Raw genomic sequence first — 19,692 nt, 5'->3', positions numbered from 1 at the left:
CTGTCTGTAACCGAATGTAACAATAAGGACTGTCTAACTGAATGTAACAATAAGGACTGTCTGTAACTGAATGTAACAATAAGGACTGTCTGTTACCGAATGTAATGATAAGGACTGTCTGTAACCGAATGTAATGATAAGGACTGTCTGTAACCGAATGTAACAATAAGGACTGTCTGTAACCGAATGTAGCAATAAGGACTGTCTAACTAAATGTAACAATAAGGACTGTCTAACTGAATGTAACAATAAGGACTGTCTAACTGAATATACCGATAGGCATAGTCGCCAGTTGTGACTTCAGTTATTTCCCCATTGAGAAAACCAATGTACAAGAAATTGCAGATATATGTAAATTCTTGCCATGGTTGGAATTGATCCGATTACAGTTATGGAGGGTTCCCCTTTATGTCCGTACCCCCTGTACCCTCAGCAGCAGATTGAGGGGTCTCCAGCTGCCCACAGACACATAAGTGTCGGTTGATATGTACAGCCCTGATGAATCCTGGGGCCTGAAGTGCACGTGATATGTGAATGCACTACAGCCTTGGTGAACATGTCACATACATGTGCATTACATGTGTGTCACATCCAGACCTCAGGAGAAACATGTCATGCAATAAAAGCTCAGTGTAGAGAGATGAGCCTATACTTGTGTATATACAACCTGAAGATCTCCATGCTGAATATACGTAGAGCGGATGCGTCCTCCGTACAGTGGACGTATATATTTATGTAATGGAAAAATAAGAGAAAAGTGAGGGTGAAGAGTCCATCGTCATCCCACCGGCGGCAGACCTCGCATGGTCCATTTTATCATCCGGGAGTGTGACTGCTCTGCCGTGGGCCCTCCACCAGCCGTGAGAGATGATCTGCAGATGAATGGACAATGTTCATTGCTGCTGGACTATTGCCTAATTGTTTGCTACTGAATGTGAAGTACTTAGTCCTGTACTGGTCCACTTGGTACCTGATGCCCCTTCCAGGCTTGTATTAAAGATCAGGATCAACAGTTACTGGATTCTCCAGCGTTTTGGTCACATCTGTCCGTTTTTGCTGCCCAGTCCCATTTGGACATTGTTCTGGATGGCTATGGCTCAATCCACATCTAGGTCTCAGCATAAAAATGTGCTCAGAAGTAGTTGTGTCACAGCTTGGCTACATTACAGTCTGTCAGACCCGCGAGCTGAAGCCTCCTCTGAAAAGATTGTCTACAGATATGTCTACTAGGGTGCTCCATCGATGTAAAGACCTGATAGTATTCATGAGTTTCCAGCGGTGTTGTGTTTTTGCGTGCTGCCGGGCTGCCCTTGATTATCACGTGAAACATCTCCACTGCTGTGGTGATGCCACAGAAATCTCCTGGATTTGGGAACACACCATCACAGTGATGTTTCTACACAAGAGCCGTTACGATGGAGACGTCGGTGGTCGTGGTTCGTGCAGCCTTCATTACGATGGACGATGAGGATGGGGAAGTAGAGAGCATCCTGGTATGGGGGAGGTTCTTCCTCCTCCACAGTCACTTGGCTGGACAGCCGTGTCTGTTCTGTGGGACAACCCTGCTCATTGAGGCTTTCACTGCGGCTCTGCCACAGACAACTCCGGCGGGACCCATATAATCGTCCCAGAGAGAAGCGACTGCTGCTGAAGGGGATCCTGGGACTGCCATTACAGATACTGAGAGCGCTACGGGAAAAGATGGAGGAGCTGCTCATGGTGCGATGGCAGCGCTCGCAGTTCTGGCGATAACCTCGAGTGTACCGGCAGGCTGTGTAACTTGAAGAAATGCCCACTAGATCCATCAGAACCGCTTCAGAGTAGCTGGGCACCAGTTGCTGATTGGAGCGTATGTGCCACTCCAGCTCTGTACTGTCGATGGTGTTAACACGTGGCATTCTCCTACATATGGTTCGATCATCGGCCGGTGTCGCCGGTGTCACCGGTGTAAAGTCAAAGCCAAAGAGCTTTTCTACATGATAGTGAACACACGAGGTGCGGTACTCATTGAGGACTCTTAGTGGCCAAGACAGGGTTAGGAGAGCAGCCACCCAAAAGACGTAGTGGGACACGTACCAAGGAAGGTTATCTGGATCAGAAAAAGCAACCATGTATTCCTTGAAGTCCACATTTTTTAGGTGCATGCCTTCGCGAGCCTCCATGTAGTCATCCAGACCCTCATTCTCTGTAAAAAATCGAGCCCTCTGTGTCAAATATGAGTTCTCTGACTCCACATTCGCAAAACTGAAGCATTTGGTAAACCTTAGTCGAGTGGCCGGATAGCTGTCTAGATCAGTCAGGTCTTTGGAAACGTCCTTCACGCCACAGTTGCTGTAGTCGAACTCTGACTCTGCCACATGAGTATTGACGCGCTCGTGGTAGACTTGGGTAGTTGTGTAGGCGTCTCCATTGCGATAACGAGTCACTTGACGAGTCCTACGTACATAATGATAGCTGATCGCCTTCCACCAGATGCACGGCGTTGCCTGCTGCATCCTCTGCACGCGTTCCTGAACGCTCTCAACATCCACCTTATATTGCAGCTCATTGCGTGTGTAGCAGTGCCAGCACTCCACCAGGTAGACCACATACAGCATGACAAGGAAGGCCAAGGGGATGTAGACGTAGCCGTTGGAGCAGGGACTGTCGTGGTACATCATCGAGTTGCTTTTATAGGCGCTGTCAAAAGTCAAGCGAGTGACTTTAGTAACATGGCACCAGGTCATGGCCCCCATACAGCCATAGATGAGGAGAGACAGCAGGAGACATTTCCAATGGGATTCACGGCATAGAGACTTGCTGAGCGACTGCTTTACCGGCCTTTGCTGCGAATAAGGAGACAAGAAATATTCAGAAAGTACTCTGGTAAAATGCATGAAACACTGAGAACATGTATCGGGGTCAGCCATTCCTTCACAGATACAAGCTTGTGGAGGTCTCCACCTGTGAACGTGGCTCCAGTGGCCCTGTACCTAGCTGTACGGTACGTGTGAATGGTACTGCAGCAGGTTCCTGGACTGTGGCTCACCCACCTAATTGCATTTATTTCTAGTAGGGAGCTGAGAAAATCCCACCCTGTAAACATTAGAGGAGAGGCGGCCATAACAAGGGATGCAGTCAGCGTCAGCCGACCATCATGTAACATCTGTTTCCGAGCCGTGGCCAGTGAACTACCAGGCCAATTAAAATCTGACGCCCCTGACCTGACCGGCAATACGAAGAAATACATCCGTCCCTGAAAGCATCAAGACGTAAGGTCTTTTCAAAAGAGCCGTCCTGCTATAGTATGGGCATATCCACACACATGCAAAAACTTTGGTCATTGGCCTATTTATTTGAATGGAGTTTGCAAAAATCCCTGCACTTTGTACAGGAACAACCCCATTCACATGCATGGAATGGATATTTGTGCAACAAATCTGCCATGTGGAGTATACCGTATGAATGGCCGGCCACCATAACTATAACCCAGCAAGGCCTCAGTTCCAAGATACAGTGAGGAACAGAAGTATTTGGACACCCTGCGATTTTGCAAGTTCTCCCACTTAGAAATCATGGTGGGGTCTGAAATTTACATTGTAGGTGCATTCCCATCTGAGAGACAGAACAAAAAATAAATTCAGGAAATCACATTGTATGATTTTTAAAGAATTTATTTGTCTTGCACTGCTGAACATCAGTATGTGAACACCTTAGAAGAATTCTGGCTCTCAAAGACCTGTTACTGCGCCTTTATAAAGTCCACCTCTACTCCACTCATTACTCTAACTTAGTAGCACCTGTCTGAGCTCTTTAAAGACCTCTGTCCACCCCACAGTCAGTCAGACGCCAACTACTACCATGGGCAAGACCAAGGAGCTGTCAAAAGACACCAGAGACAAAATTGTGGACCTCCACAAGGCTGGAAAGGGCTACGGGGCAATTGCCAAGCAGCTTGGTGAAACTAGATCAACTGTTGGAACAATTGTTAGAAAATGGAAGAGGCTAAAGACGACTGTAAGTCACCTCGGACTGGGGCTCCATGCAAGATCTCACCTCGTGGGGCATCGCTGATGGTAAGAAAGGTGAGGAATCAGCCCAGAACTACAAGGGAGGAGCTGGTCAATGACATGAAGAGAGCTGGGACCACAGCTTCAGAGGTCACTGTCGGTAGAACACTACGCCGTCATGGTTTCAGATCATGCATTGCACAGAAGGTTCCCCTGCTCAAGTCATCACATGTCCAGGCCCGTCTGAAGTTTGCCAATGACCATCTGGATGATCCAGAGGAGGCATGGGAGAAAGTCATGTGGTCAGATGAGACCAAAGTAGAACTTTTTGGTCTAAACTTTACTCGTGTTTGGAGGAAAAAGAAGGATGAGTTGCATCCCAAGAACACCATCCCTACTGTGAAGCATGGGGGGGGTAACATCATGCTTTGGGGGGGCTTTTCTGCGAAGGGGACAGGACGACTGCACTGTATTAAGGAGAGGATGAATGGGGCCATTTATTGTGAGATTTTGAGCAACAACCTCCTTGAAAACTCCGTGTTGCTCAGCGACAGCCCCAAAACCTGACAGATGTAGAGGAGATCTGTGTGGAGCAGTGGGCCAAAACCCTGCTGCAGTGTCTGCAAACCTGGTCAAGAACTACAGGAGACTTCTGACCAAAGGCTTCTGGACCAAATATTAACACGGATTCTCTCAGGTGTTCAGATACTTCTGTTCAGCAGTGCAAGACAAAGACATTCTTTCAAAATCATACAATGTGATTTCCTTTTTTTTATTTTTTTATTCCGTCTCTCAGATGGGAATGCACCTACAATGTAAATGTCAGACCCCTTGCAAAATCGCAGGGTCTTCAAATACTTCTGTTCCTCACTGTATATTCATCCATGAGTTATGGTGGTCTCCTGCCCAGCTAGTAGATGATGGTTCAGGGTCTAGTTGTTGGGTTGGGACTGGCCATCTTTGCCCGTTACCCTGTGTGTTCTCCACATATCAGGCTGCAACCTTCTAATATCCCCCCCTCCCCTCCGATCCATGTTAAATTCTCTAATTTCTCTGCTTAACCGCGGCCTGTAATCTCACATGTAATCCCACAAATGGTTTAGGATTAACTGGTGAAGTGAGCCGCTGCATTTAACACCCAAATGAGGAGCTAATGACGGTGAGAGGATCATCGCCCAGTGCCTGGATGATACAGGGTTAAATGCTGGTTTATAAACATTTTAATAATGCATTGAGCAGCAGCATCTCCTGCTAACATCACATCCCATTACCCAGCAGCCCCTGCGTCTCTCTTCCAGGAGCCCCACTGAAACAGCAGCCGTCTTCCCACAGTAATGCATATAATAAAATAGTGGGGAAGTGGTGCCTGGCTACTGGGTGGAGCCTGGGTGCTTGGTGGTGGTGCCTGGCTACTGGGTGCTTGGTGGTGGTGCATGGGTGTTTGGTGGTGCTGCCTGAGTACTGGGTGGTGCCTGGCTACTGGGTAGTGCCTGGGTGCTTGGTGGTGGTGCCTGAGTACTGGGTGGTGCTTGGATGTGGAGCCTGGGTGCTTGGTGCTGCCTGAGTACTGGGTGGTGCCTGGGTACTGGGTGGTGGTGCCTGGGTGCTAGGTGGTGGTGCCTGGGTACTGGGTGGTGGTGCCTGGGTTCTTGGTAGTGCTGTTTGAGTACTGGGTGGTGCCTGGGTGCTTGGTGGTGGTGCCTGGGTAGTGAGTGGTGGTGCCTGAGTACTGGGTGGTACTGGGTGGTGCGTGGGAGCTTGGTGGTGGTGCCTGGGTACTGGGAGGTGGTGGTGGTGCCTGGGTACTGGGTGGTGGAGCCCGGGTGCTTGGTGGTGGTGCCTGGGTGATGGTGCTTAGTGGTGGTGCCTGGGTGCTTGGTGGTGGTGCCTGGGTACTAGGTGGTGGTGCCTGGGTACTGTGTGGTGGTGCCTGGGTACTGTGTGGTGGTGCCTGGGTACTGGGTGCTTGGTGGTGGTGCTTGGATACTGGGTGTTGCCTGGATACTGGGTGGTGCCTGGGTGCTTGGTGGTGGTGCCTGGGTACTGGGTGGTGGTGCATGGGTAATGTGGTAACTACAGCAACATCCTCCTCGTATTCTGTCCCCTCATCCTCCTGCCTATTCACATCACCTTCATATGCCTATACCACCCCTTATCCAGCATTACCACTCCCACTATCCCCAAATTACCACGAGGAGCATGTTGCTGTAGTCTGGCCAGAATACAAGGAGGGTGTTGCAGTAGTCTGTCCGGGACACAAGGAGGGTGTTGTAGTCTGGCCGGGATACGAGGAGGGTGTTGCAGTAGTCTGTCCGGGATATGAGGAGGGTGTTGCAGTAATCTGTATGGGATACGAGGAGGGTGTTTCTGTAGTCTGTCCGGGATACGAGGAGGGTGTTGCAGTAATCTGTCCAGGATACGAGGCGGGTGTTGCTGTAGTCTGTCCGGGATACGAGGAGGGTGTTGCAGTAATCTGTCCAGGATACGAGGAGGGTGTTGCAGTAGTCTGTCCGGGATATGAGGAGGGTGTTGCAGTAATCTGTCCGGGATACGAGGAGGGTGTTGCAGTAATCTGTATGGGATACGAGGAGGGTGTTTCTGTAGTCTGTCTGGGATACGAGGAGGGTGTTGCAGTAATCTGTCCAGGATACGAGGAGGGTGTTGCTGTAGTCTGTCCGGGATACGAAGAGGGTTTTGCAGTAATCTGTCTGGGATAGGAGGAGGGTGTTGCTGTAGTCTGTCCAGGATACGAGGAGGGTGATGCAGTAATCTGTCCGGGATACGAGGACGGTGTTGCTGTAATCTGTCCAGGATACGAGGAGGGTGTTGCTGTAATCTGTCCGGGATAGGAGGAGGGTGTTGCTGTAGTCTGTCCGGGATACGAGGAGGGTGTTGCAGTAATCTGTCCGGGATACGAGGAGGGTGTTGCTGTAGTCTGTCCGGGATACGAGGCGGGTGTTGCTGTAGTCTGTCCGGGATACGAGGAGGGTGTTGCAGTAATCTGTCCAGGATACGAGGAGGGTGTTGCAGTAGTCTGTCCGGGATATGAGGAGGGTGTTGCAGTAATCTGTCCGGGATACGAGGAGGGTGTTGCTGTAGTCTGTCCGGGATACGAGGAGGGTGTTGCTGTAGTCTGTCCGGGATAGGAGGAGGGTGTTGCAGTAATCTGTCCGGGATAAGAGGAGGGTGTTGCTGTAGTCTGTCCGGGATACGAGGAGGGTGTTGCAGTAATCTGTCCAGGATACGAGGCGGGTGTTGCTGTAGTCTGTCCGGGATACGAGGAGGGTGTTGCAGTAATCTGTCCAGGATACGAGGCGGGTGTTGCAGTAGTCTGTCCGGGATATGAGGAGGGTGTTGCAGTAATCTGTCCGGGATACGAGGAGGGTGTTGCAGTAATCTGTATGGGATACGAGGAGGGTGTTTCTGTAGTCTGTCTGGGATACGAGGAGGGTGTTGCAGTAATCTGTCCAGGATACGAGGAGGGTGTTGCTGTAGTCTGTCCGGGATACGAAGAGGGTTTTGCAGTAATCTGTCTGGGATAGGAGGAGGGTGTTGCTGTAGTCTGTCCAGGATACGAGGAGGGTGATGCAGTAATCTGTCCGGGATACGAGGACGGTGTTGCTGTAATCTGTCCAGGATACGAGGAGGGTGTTGCTGTAATCTGTCCGGTATAGGAGGAGGGTGTTGCTGTAGTCTGTCCAGGATACGAGGAGGGTGTTGCAGTAATCTGTCCGGGATATGAGGAGGGTGCTGCAGTAATCTGCCCGGGATACGAGGAGTGTGTTGCAGTAATCTGTCCGGGATACGAGGAGTGTGTTGCAGTAATCTGTCCGGGATAGGAGGAGGGTGTTGCTGTAGTCTGTCCGGGATACGAGGAGGGTGTTGCAGTAATCTGTCCGGGATACGAGGAGGGTGTTGCTGTAGTCTGTCCGGGATACGAGGAGGGTGTTGCAGTAATCTGTCCGGGATATGAGGAGTGTGTTGCTGTAGTCTGTCCGGGATACGAGGAGGGTGTTGCTGTAGTCTGTCCGGGATACGAGGAGGGTGTTGCAGTAATCTGTCCGGGATAAGAGGAGTGTGTTGCTGTAGTCTGTCCGGGATACGAGGAGGGTGTTGCTGTAGTCTGTCCGGGATAGGAGGAGGGTGTTGCAGTAATCTGTCCGGGATAAGAGGAGGGTGTTGCTGTAGTCTGTCCGGGATACGAGGAGGGTGTTGCTGTAGTCTGTCCGGGATACGAGGAGGGTGTTGCAGTAATCTGTCCGGGATACGAGGAGGGTGTTGCTGTAGTCTGTCCGGGATACGAGGAGGGTGTTGCAGTAATCTGTCCGGGATAAGAGGAGGGTGTTGCAGTAATCTGTCCGGGATAGGAGGAGGGTGTTGCTGTAGTCTGTCCGGGATACGAGGAGGGTGTTGCAGTAATCTGTCCGGGATACGAGGAGTGTGTTGCAGTAATCTGTCCGGGATACGAGGAGGGTGTTGCAGTAATCTGTCCGGGATACGAGGAGGGTGTTGCAGTAATCTGTCCGGGATACGAGGAGGGTGTTGCAGTAATCTGTCCGGGATACGAGGAGGGTGTTGCTGTAGTCTGTCCGGGATACGAGGAGGGTGTTGCAGTAATCTGTCCGGGATACGAGGAGTGTGTTGCTGTAGTCTGTCCGGGATACTAGGAGGGTGTTGCTGTAGTCTGTCCGGGATACGAGGAGGGTGTTGCTGTAGTCTGTCCGGGATACGAGGAGGGTGTTGCTGTAGTCTGTCCGGGATATGAGGAGGGTGTTGCAGTAATCTGTCCGGGATACGAGGAGGGTGTTGTAGTAATCTGTCCGGGATATGAGGAGGGTGTTGCTGTAGTCTGTCCGGGATACGAGGAGGGTGTTGTAGTAGTCTGACAAGTGATGGGGGAGGGGTAGTACAGGGGTGATATGAGGGTATGAGGTCCTCCTGTGCTCCACTACATTGGCATTTAGTCTGTGCACATGTTGGTTCAGCAATCAGATAATTATACGCACTCCTCCAGTTACTGCTTATTTTCCAGGTTCATAAATATGGAATAGGATTGTTAATCGTGGGGGAGGGGAGCGACAATATTCCAGTATATACTGCAGCTAAGCATGAGATATAAAAATGGGGTTACACATATAGGTCGAAAGGGTTTTCTGAGATGTAAGTACTCTGGATAGGTCATCGGTATCTGATGGGTGGGGGTCAGACCCCCAGGAGCCCCGCCGCCCAGCTGTTTGACAAGGCATTGGTCCTCCTGTGAGCGCCGCCGCCTTCCCCGTACATTGTATAGCGGTTGTGCTTGGTTTCGCGCTCTGCTCCTTTCACTTCTATGGGGCTGAGCTGCTCCTAGGTCAATGTGACGTCACTGGGCCTAGGAGAAGCTGAGAGAGGGCCGCGGGCTTCACAGAGGACCGGTGCCTTCCCAAACAGCTGATCGGGGGTGTCAGACCCCCACCCACAAGATATTTATGACCAGTCCTTTGAATAGGTCATCAGTTAAAAAATCTTGGAAAACCCCTTTAAGTATACGGTGTCCATGTTATACTCTATAGAGGGTTATACATAGAAACACTCATATATATCGGGTTATCCATGTGAGATTCTGTATATAGGGTTCGATCTCATATGAAATGGGGTTATATATAGTGTTATCCATGTAGGAATATGCATAGGGGATTATATGTTTGGGGTTGTGCACACAGTCCAGGGGGTCACCTGAGGCACCGATATCGTTAGATCTAAGCAGAGCGCGGTCTCTGTGGGGCCGGTGGAGCCGATCATTTCATAAATCACGAGCAGGATGACAAGCGCTTCCGCCTCAAAACTGGTAAAAGGTTAACCTAAATACAGAACTCTACAACATTTTTTGGAGAAGGGCCGCCTCCTCCCTCAGTTGCAGGGCTTCCCCTAGGTCACCCTGCTTCTTGTGTTTTTTAATTCTCTTGGGATCTGCCAGAAGGTGCCCCACAGGTGGAGCAGCAGCTCCAGCACCGCTGATCGACACAATTGCTTCCAGAGCTTTGTCTGCACAACTCCCTCTGCTGAGGAGATAACATGACTGTGCGCCTTCACTATTAAGTGCCTCCGGAGCTTTCATTTCATATGTATGATGGTGGGCAAGACCCCTGCAAATGTAGTGTTATCCAAGTGTCCCAGGGCTGGTGAACAACCTCTTGGATGTGGTCCTTATCCTGGAAGGTGACATAAGTCACTATGAACCTGAGCGCTGCAATACCCAGCCCAACCCCATCAGACCTAGCACCAACTACAGGACCCCTGAGCGCTGCATTACTCAACCTGACCCCATCACACCCAGTATCAGCTTCAGAACCCCTGAGCGCTACAGTACCCAGTCCAACCCATTACACCCAGCATCAACTACAGGACCTCTGAGCACTGCCATACCCAGCCCAACCCCATCAGTCCTAGCACTAACTTCAGAACCCCTGAGCGCTACAATACCCAGCCCAACCCAATCACACTCTACATCAACTACAGGACTTCTGAGGGCTGCATTACACAACCTGAATCCATCACACCCGGAATCACCTTCAGAACCCCTGAGCACCGCCATACTTAGCCTGACCTATTACACCCGGCATCAACTAGAGGACATCTAGGGCTGCATGACCCAACCTAACCCCATCACACCTGAGACCAGCTTCAGAACCCCTGAGCCCTACATTACCCAACTTGACCCATCACCTTGGGCACCAACTGCAGGACCCCTGAGGGCTACAATACACGGCCTGACACCATTACACCCAGCACCAGCTACAGGATTCCAGAGCACTGCAATACATTTGGGGCAGTGAGGGGATTGTTTTGGTGGGAAGGGGGGGGGGGGACAGTCAGAAGTGCGTGAGTATAGGGAATGTGATTTTGCACATGTAATTTCATTACAGATCTTTCAAAAAAAAAGTCTAATCAGTGGGGTTCCTCTGTCCCCTGTGTTCTGCAGTGTATTGTAGTGAGGTGACAGAGGTGTATTGTTGTGAGGTGACAGACGTGTACTGTAGTGAGGTGACAAAGGAGTATTGTAATGAGGTGACAGAAGTGTACTGTAGTGAAGTGACAGAGGTGTATTGTAGTGAGGTGTACTGTAGTGAGGTGACAAAGGTGTATTGTAGTGAGGTAACAGAGGTGTATTGTAGTGAGGTGACAAAGGTGTATTGTAATGAGGTGACAGAAGTGTACTGTAGTGAAGTGACAGAGGTGTATTGTAGTGAGGTGTATTGTAGTGAGGTGACAAAGGTGTATTGTAGTGAGGTGACAGAGATGTATTGTAGTGAGGTGACAGAGGTGTATTGTAGAGAGGTGACAGAGGTGTATTGTAGTGAGGTGACAGAGGTGTATTGTAGTGAGGTGACAGAGGTGTATTGTAGTGAGGTGACAAAGGTGTATTGTAATGAGGTGACAGAAGTGTACTGTAGTGAAGTGACAGGTGTATTGTAGTGAGGTGTACTGTATTGTAGTGAGGTGACAGAGGTGTATTGTAGTGAGGTGACAGAGGTGTATTGTAGTGAGGTGACAGAGATGTATTGTAGAGAGGTGACAGAGGTGTATTGTAGAGAGGTGACAGAGGTGTATTGTAGTGAGGTGACAGAGGTGTATTGTAGTGAGGTGACAGAGGTGTATTGTAGTGAGGTGACTGAGGTGTACTGTAGTGAGGTGACAAAGGTGTATTGTTGTGAGGTGACAGACATGTACTGTAGTGAGGTGACAGAGGTGTATTGTAGTGAGGTGACAAAGGTGTATTGTAATGAGGTGACAGAAGTGTACTGTAGTGAAGTGACAGAGGTGTATTGTAGTGAGGTGACAGAGGTGTATTGTAGTGAGGTGACAGAGGTGTACTGTAGTGAGGTGACAAAGGTGTATTGTAGTGAGGTGACAAAGGTGTATTGTTGCAAGGTGACAGAGGTGTATTGTAATGAGGTGACAGAGGTGTATTGTAGAGCGATGACAGAGGTGTATTGTAGTGAGGTGACAAAGGTGTATTGTAAAGAGGTGACAGAGGTGTATTGTAGTGAGGTGAAAGAGGTGTACTGTAGTGAGGTGACAAAGGTGTATTGTTGTGAGGTGACAGGTGTATTGTAAAGAGGTGACAGAGGTGTATTGTAATGAGGTGACAGAAGTGTACTGTAGTGAGGTGACAAAGGTGTATTGTTGTGAGGTGACAGAGGTGTATTGTAATGAGGTGACAGGTGTATTGTAACAAGGTGACAGAAGTGTACTGTACTGAGGTGACAGGTGTATTGTAAAGAGGTGACAGAGGTGTTGTATTGTAGTGAGCTGACAGAGGTGTATTGTAATGAGGTGACAGAAGTGTACTGTAGTGAGGTGACAAAGGTGTATTGTAAAGAGGTGACAGAGGTGTATTGTAGTGAGGTGACAAAGGTGTATTGTAATGAGGTGACAGAAGTGTACTGTAGTGAAGTGACAGAGGTGTATTGTAGTGAGGTGTACTGTAGTGAGGTGACAAAGGTGTATTGTAGTGAGGTGACAGAGGTGTATTGTAGAGAGGTGACAGAGGTGTATTGTAGTGAGGTAACAGAGGTGTATTGTAGTGAGGTGACAGAGGTGTATTGTAGTGAGGTAACAGAGGTGTATTGTAGTGAGGTGACAGAGGTGTACTGTAGTGAGATGACAAAGGTGTATTGTTGTGAGGTGACAGACATGTACTGTAGTGAGGTGACAGAGGTGTATTGTAGTGAGGTGACAAAGGTGTATTGTAATGAGGTGACAGAAGTGTACTGTAGTGAAGTGACAGAGGTGTATTGTAGTGAGGTGACAGAGGTGTACTGTAGTGAGGTGACAAAAGTGTACTGTAGTGAGGTGACAAAGGTGTATTGTTGCGAGGTGACAGAGGTGTATTGTAGTGAGGTGAAAGAGGTGTACTGTAGTGAGGTGACAAAGGAGTATTGTTGTGAGGTGACAAAGGAGTATTGTAAAGAGGTGACAGAGGTGTATTGTAGTGAGCTGACAGAGGTGTTTTGTAGTGAGGTGACAGGTGTATTGTAATGAGGTAACAGAAGTGTACTGTAGTGAGGTGACAAAGGTGTATTGTTGTGAGGTGACAGAGGTGTATTGTAATGAGGTGACAGGTGTATTGTAACAAGGTGACAGAAGTGTACTGTACTGAGGTGACAGGTGTATTGTAAAGAGGTGACAGAGGTGTTGTATTGTAGTGAGGTGACAGAGATGTATTGTAGTGAGGTGACAGAGGTGTATTGTAGAGAGGTGACAGAGGTGTATTGTAGTGAGGTAACAGAGGTGTATTGTAGTGAGGTGACAGAGGTGTATTGTAGTGAGGTAACAGAGGTGTATTGTAGTGAGGTGACAGAGGTGTACTGTAGTGAGATGACAAAGGTGTATTGTTGTGAGGTGACAGACATGTACTGTAGTGAGGTGACAGAGGTGTATTGTAGTGAGGTGACAAAGGTGTATTGTAATGAGGTGACAGAAGTGTACTGTAGTGAAGTGACAGAGGTGTATTGTAGTGAGGTGACAGAGGTGTACTGTAGTGAGGTGACAAAAGTGTACTGTAGTGAGGTGACAAAGGTGTATTGTTGCGAGGTGACAGAGGTGTATTGTAGTGAGGTGAAAGAGGTGTACTGTAGTGAGGTGACAAAGGAGTATTGTTGTGAGGTGACAAAGGAGTATTGTAAAGAGGTGACAGAGGTGTATTGTAGTGAGCTGACAGAGGTGTTTTGTAGTGAGGTGACAGGTGTATTGTAATGAGGTAACAGAAGTGTACTGTAGTGAGGTGACAAAGGTGTATTGTTGTGAGGTGACAGAGGTGTATTGTAATGAGGTGACAGGTGTATTGTAACAAGGTGACAGAAGTGTACTGTACTGAGGTGACAGGTGTATTGTAAAGAGGTGACAGAGGTGTTGTATTGTAGTGAGCTGACAGAGGTGTTTTGTAGTGAGGTGACAGAGGTGTATTGTAATGAGGTGACAGAAGTGTACTGTAGTGAAGTGACAAAGGTGTATTGTAAAGAGGTGACAGAGGTGTATTGTAATGAGGTGATAGAGGTGTATTGTAGTGAGGTGACTGAGGTGTATTGTAGTGAGGTGACTGAGGTGTATTGTAGTGAGGTGACTGAGGTGTATTGTAGTGAGGTGACAGAGGGGTATCACCCGGCCTCATTGGTGGTGCACCCCTGCTGTGGACAGCCTGTTGTACTGAGGTGACTGCTGTGTGTTGTAGTGGGAGTGATAGTGTATTGTAGTGAGGTGACGGTGTGTTTTGTAATAAGGTGACAGCGGTGTATTGTAGTGGAGTGACAGAGGTGTATTGTAGTGATGGATGTGTGTTGTCGCGGTCAGACAGTTGTGTGTTGGAGAGGGGTGACAATGGTGTATTGTAGTAGGGTGACGGTGGTGTTGTAATAGAGTGACAGCGGTGAGATTTTTAGTTTTGGTAATGGCTGTGTCCCATAGTGCAGCGACAGCTGTATGTAATGCGGTGAGGAATTTTATTACAGGGTGACAGATGCAAATTATATGGGGGGATATCTCTGTGTTATGCAGGATGACATTGGTGTATTGTAGTGGGGTGATTGTTACGTCAGGGTGACAGTGGTGTGTTGATGTAGGGTGATGGCTTTGTGTTATAATGGGGTGATCACTGTTATGTCAGGGTGACAATTGTATCTTTTAGTAGGGTAACAGCTGTGTGGTATATGGGGTAACATGTATGTGTTATGCAGGTGACATAGTGTACAGTATATTGGTGGGAGTTAACAGTGTGTTATATGGGGTGAAGTATGTGTTATGTAGAATGACAGCAGGGCGATATCTGTGTGTTATTCAGGGTGATGTGTGTATATTTGGGGGGTTATGGATGTATGTTGTAGTGGGGTGATGACTGATATGTCAGGGTGACAACTGTATGTTTTAGTAGCGTAACAGCTATGTGTGGATATGGGGTGACAGCAGGAGCGATATCTGTGTGTTATTCAGGGTGACATGGTATATTGTAGTGGGGTGATGGTTGTATGCTGTAGTGGGGTGTTTTACTGGAGTAACAGCTGTGCATTATATGGGGTGACATCTATGTGTTATGCATGGTGACAGTGGTGTATAGTAGTGGGATGATGGTTTTGTGTTGTAATGCATTGATGACTGTTATGTCAGGGTAACGGCTGTGTGTTATATGGGGTGACATTGTTGTGTTATGCGGGTGACATGGTGTATATTAGTGGGGTGATGATTGTTATGTTAGGGTGATGGCTGTGTGTATTAGTGGGGTAACAGATGTGTGTTATATAGGGTGACACAGTGTATTGTAGTGGGTTGTCTAGGTGACGACTGTTGGGTTCATTTATAAAACTGGTATAAAGTAGAACTGGCTTAGTTGCCCACAGCAACCAATCAGATTCCACTTTTCATTTTTGACAGCTCCTTTGGAAAATGAAAGGTGGAATCTGATTGGTTGCTATGAGCAAGTAAACCAGTTCTACTTTACACCAGTTTGATAAATGACCCCATGTGTGTTTTATGGGGTGACATGTATGTGATATGTAGGATGACAGCAGGGGTGATATCTGTGTGTTAATTAGACTGACAGTAATTTATGGTAGTGTGGTGATAATTGTGTGTTGTAGTAGGGTGATGACTGTTATGTCAGGGTGATGGTTGTGTGTATATGTGGGTGACATGTGTGTTATGCAGGGTGACAGTGGTGTATAGAAGTGGGGTGAAGCTTGTGTGTTGTGATGCGGTGATGGTTGTGTGTTGTAGTGGGGTGATGACTGTTATGTCAGGGTGATGGCTGTGTTTTATATAGGGAGACATTTATGTGTTATTCAGGGTGACAGTGTATATTAGTGGGGTGATGGCTGTGTGTTGTAGTGGGGTGATGACTGTTATGTCAGGGTGATGGCTGTGTTTTATATAGGGAGACATTTATGTGTTATTCAGGGTGACAGTGTATATTAGTGGGGTGATGGCTGTGTGTTGTAGTGGGGTGATGACTGTTATGTCAGGCGACAGCTGCATGTTATGTGGGGTGATATTTGTGTTATTCAGGATGACAAAGTATATATTAGTGAGGTGATGACTGTGTGTTATAGTAAGGTGATGACTGTTATCTCAGGGCAAAGGCTGTGTGTTGTATTGGGGTAACAGCTGTGTGTTATATATGGGTGACATCTTTATGTTATTCAGGTGACATGGCGTATTGTAGTGGGGTGATGGTTGTGTGTTATAGTGGGGTGATGATTGTGTTGTAGTGGGGAGATGACTTATGTCAAGGTGACGGCTGTGTGTTTTAGTGGGGTAACAACTGTGTTATATAGGACATCTTTATGTTATTCAGGTGTCATTGTGTATTGTAGTGGGATGATGGCTGTGTGTTCTAGTAGAGTGATGACTGTTATGTCAAGGTGATGGCTGTGTGTTATATGGGGTGGCATCTTTGTGTTATCCAGGGTGACAGTGGTGTATTGTAGTGCTGTGATGGTTGTGTGTTGTAGTGAGGTGATGACTGTTATGTCAGGGTGACAGCTGTGTGTTGCATTGGGTTAACAGCTGTGTGTTATATGGGGTGACATTTGTGTGTTATGTAGTGTGACTGGTGTATAGTGGTGAGGTGATGGTTGTGTATTGTAATGAGGTGATGACATGTCAGGGGTGACGGCTGTGTGTTTTAGAGGGGTAACAGCTGTGTTTAATATAGGGGTGACATCTTTATGTTATTCAGGTGACATGGTGTGTTGTAGTGGGGTGATGACTATTGAGGCAGGGTGATGTCTGTTTTAAACAGGGTGTCATTTATGTGTTATTCAGGGTGACAAAGTGTATATTAGTGGTGTGATGTTTATGTTGTAGTGGGGGGATGACTGTTATGTCAGGGTGACAGCTGTTTGTTATGTGGGGTGAAGTGTTATGCAGGTGATGGTGGTTGTGTATTGTAATGAGGTGATGACATGTCAGGGGTGACGGCTGTGTGTTTGAGTGAGGTAACAGCTGTGTTTTATGTAGGTGGGACATCTATATGTTATTCAGGTGACGTGGGGTATTGTAGTGGGTGATGGCTGTGTGTTGTAGTGGGGTGATTGTTATGTCAGGGTGACGGCTGTGTGTTATGTTGGGGTGACGGCTGTGTGTTATATGGAGGTGACGGCTGTGTTTTATATGGGGGTGATGGCTGTATGTTATGTCGGGGTGACAGATATTTATCAAAGGCCCCCAACCCCGGTCTGCTCACCAGTTCTCGTACAGCATCGGTACTGTCCTGCGGTACGGACCCTGTGCTGCTCTCGCTGGCGGCTGATGCCGGTGGCGACATGGCCAAGGTCTGTAGGAAAGTGCCGGGTCCCAGGCCCAATCCAGGAGGATGAAGTTGAGATCCAGCTGTGGTCCAGGGGGAGAGTCATACCCCCACCCTTCACCTGGAGCCCCCACTCATCTGGGGCTTGTAGCGAGTGCCGTGGTCCATGTCACATCTCTGGTCCAGGGATGTACAATGCTGGCTGGTCATACATGTGTACAACTGCGTGTCAGGGAGGAGGTGCACACCTGCCACACACATGTACACACACATACAGGGTAAACATCACAGACACACACAGGACACACACACACACGGAGCGGTGCAGGGGCAGGAGGGAGGGGGCAGGGGCAGGAGGGATGACGGGGAAGGATGCTGCAGGAGCCGGAGGATGGGAGAGATTCCCAGGGAAGATGGGAGGAGGAGGAGGCGGAGGGAGGAAGAGGAGGAGATACCAGAGGAGAGGAGAACGCTCCCCACAGCTGGAGGAATCACTGCTGACCTTGAAAGAGCGCACTCCTCCATCACCGACAGTCTCATCATCTCTCCATCACTGTTTCATCAGTCTCTAATCAACGACTGTCTCATCATGTCTTTCCATCAATGACTGTCTCATCATCTCTCCATTAACCACTGTCTCATGTCTCTCATCACCAACTGTCTCATCATGTCTAACATCATTAACTGTCTCATCATGTCTAACATCACTAACCGTTTCATCACGTCTCTCATCACTGACCGTCTCTCATCACTGTCTCATCACGTCTATCATCACTGACTGTCTCATCATGTCTTTCATCACTGACTGTCTCATCACTTCTCTCATAACTGACTGTCTCATCATGTCTCTCATCACTAATTGTCTCATCATGTTTCTCCATCACTGTCACTTCTTTTCTCTCATCACTGACTGTCTCATCATCTCTCCATTACTGACTGTCTCATCATGTCTCTCATCACTAACTGTCTCATCATGTCTCTCATCACTGACTGTCTCATCACATCTCTCATAACTGACTGTCTCATCATGTCTCTCATCACTGACAGTCTCATCACATCTCTCATAACTGACTGTCTCATCATGTCTCTCATCACTGACTGTCTCATCACATCTCTAATAACTGACTGTCTCATCATGTCTCTCATCACTGACTGTCTCATCACATCTCTCATCACTGGCTGTCCATCTCGTTATCTTTCCGGAATTATCTGTCTCTCCCCTCTATCTCTCATCTCTGCCTGTCTCTTAACTCTCTGTCCCTCATATCTGCCTCTCACTGCACCCTGTCTGTACTGTGAAGGGAATGTTAGGATTTGGGGGTTCGGTGTCTGTACTGTGATGGGAATGTTAGGATTTGGGGGTTCGGTGTCTGTACTGTGATGGGAATGTTAGGATTTGGGGGGTTCTTGTCTGTGCTGTGATGGAAATGTTAGGATTTGGGGGTTCGGTGTCTGTACTGTGATGGGAATGTTAGGATTTGGGGGTTCGGTGTCTGTACTGTGATGGGAATGTTAGGATTTGGGGGTTCGGTGTCTGTACTGTGATGGGAATGTTAGGATTTGGGGAGTTCTTGTCTGTGCTGTGATGGGAATGTTAGGATTTGGGGGTTCGGTGTCTGTACTGTGATGGGAATGTTAGGATTTGGGGGTTCTTGTCTGTACTGTGAAGGGAATGTTAGGATTTGGGGGTTCGTTGTCTGTACTGTGAAGGGAATGTTAGGATTTGGGGGGTTCGGTGTCTGTACTGTGATGGTAATGTTAGGATTTGGGGGTTCGGTGTCTGTACTGTGATGGGAATGTTAGGATTTGGGGGTTCAGTGTCTGTACTATGATGGGAATGTTAGGATTTGGGGTGTTCTTGTCTGTACTGTGATGGGAATATTAGGATTTGGGGGCTCAGTGTCTGTACTGTGATGGGAATGTTAGGATTTGGGGGTTCGGTGTCTGTACTGTGATGGGAAAGTTAGGATTTGGGGGTTCAGTGTCTGTACTGAGATAGGAACGTTAGGATTTGGGGGTTCTTGTCTGTACTGTGATGGGAATGTTAGGATTTGGGGGTTTGGTGTCTGTACTGTGATGGGAATGTTAGGATTTGGGGGATTCTGTGTCTGTACTGTGATGGGAATGTTAGGATTTGGGGGATTCGGTGTCTGTACTGTGATGGGAATGTTAGGATTTGGGGCTTCGGTGTCTGTACTGTGTTGAGAATATTAGGATTTGGGGGGTTCTTGTTTGAACTGTGATGGGAATGTTAGGATTTGGGGGTTCAGTGTCTGTACTGTGATGGGAATGTTAGGATTTGGGGGTTCAGTGTCTGTATGTCACGCCCTGCCCTGTGGGTGTTCTGAGGAGATCTGTCAGAGTTGCTGCACATGACTCGATCTGACAGTTTGTTTTGTTGTGGGTTTGAGCAGAATCCCACCT

The 19,692-nt window shown here is 48.2% G+C and overlaps 1 protein-coding gene across 1 annotated transcript; it reads right to left on the bottom strand.

Moving 5' to 3' along the window:
* Nucleotides 1–1,382: 1,382 nt before the first annotated feature.
* On the bottom strand, nucleotides 1,383–17,603 carry TMEM151B (transmembrane protein 151B). Its single transcript, XM_040430834.1, has 2 exons — nucleotides 17,206–17,603; nucleotides 1,383–2,825 (listed from the first exon to the last, which is right to left on the bottom strand). Exons 1-2 carry the CDS (start codon nucleotides 17,284–17,286, stop codon nucleotides 1,383–1,385), a joined length of 1,524 nt encoding a protein of 507 aa, XP_040286768.1. The 5' UTR covers nucleotides 17,287–17,603.
* Between the last annotated feature and the right edge of the window lie 2,089 nt (nucleotides 17,604–19,692).

This window comes from Bufo bufo, chromosome 4 (assembly GCF_905171765.1).
Source record: "Bufo bufo chromosome 4, aBufBuf1.1, whole genome shotgun sequence".
Lineage (NCBI taxonomy): Eukaryota > Metazoa > Chordata > Amphibia > Anura > Bufonidae > Bufo > Bufo bufo.
The sequence above is the reverse complement of the archived record's forward strand: the minus strand, read 5'-3'. Positions and strand labels throughout refer to the sequence as shown.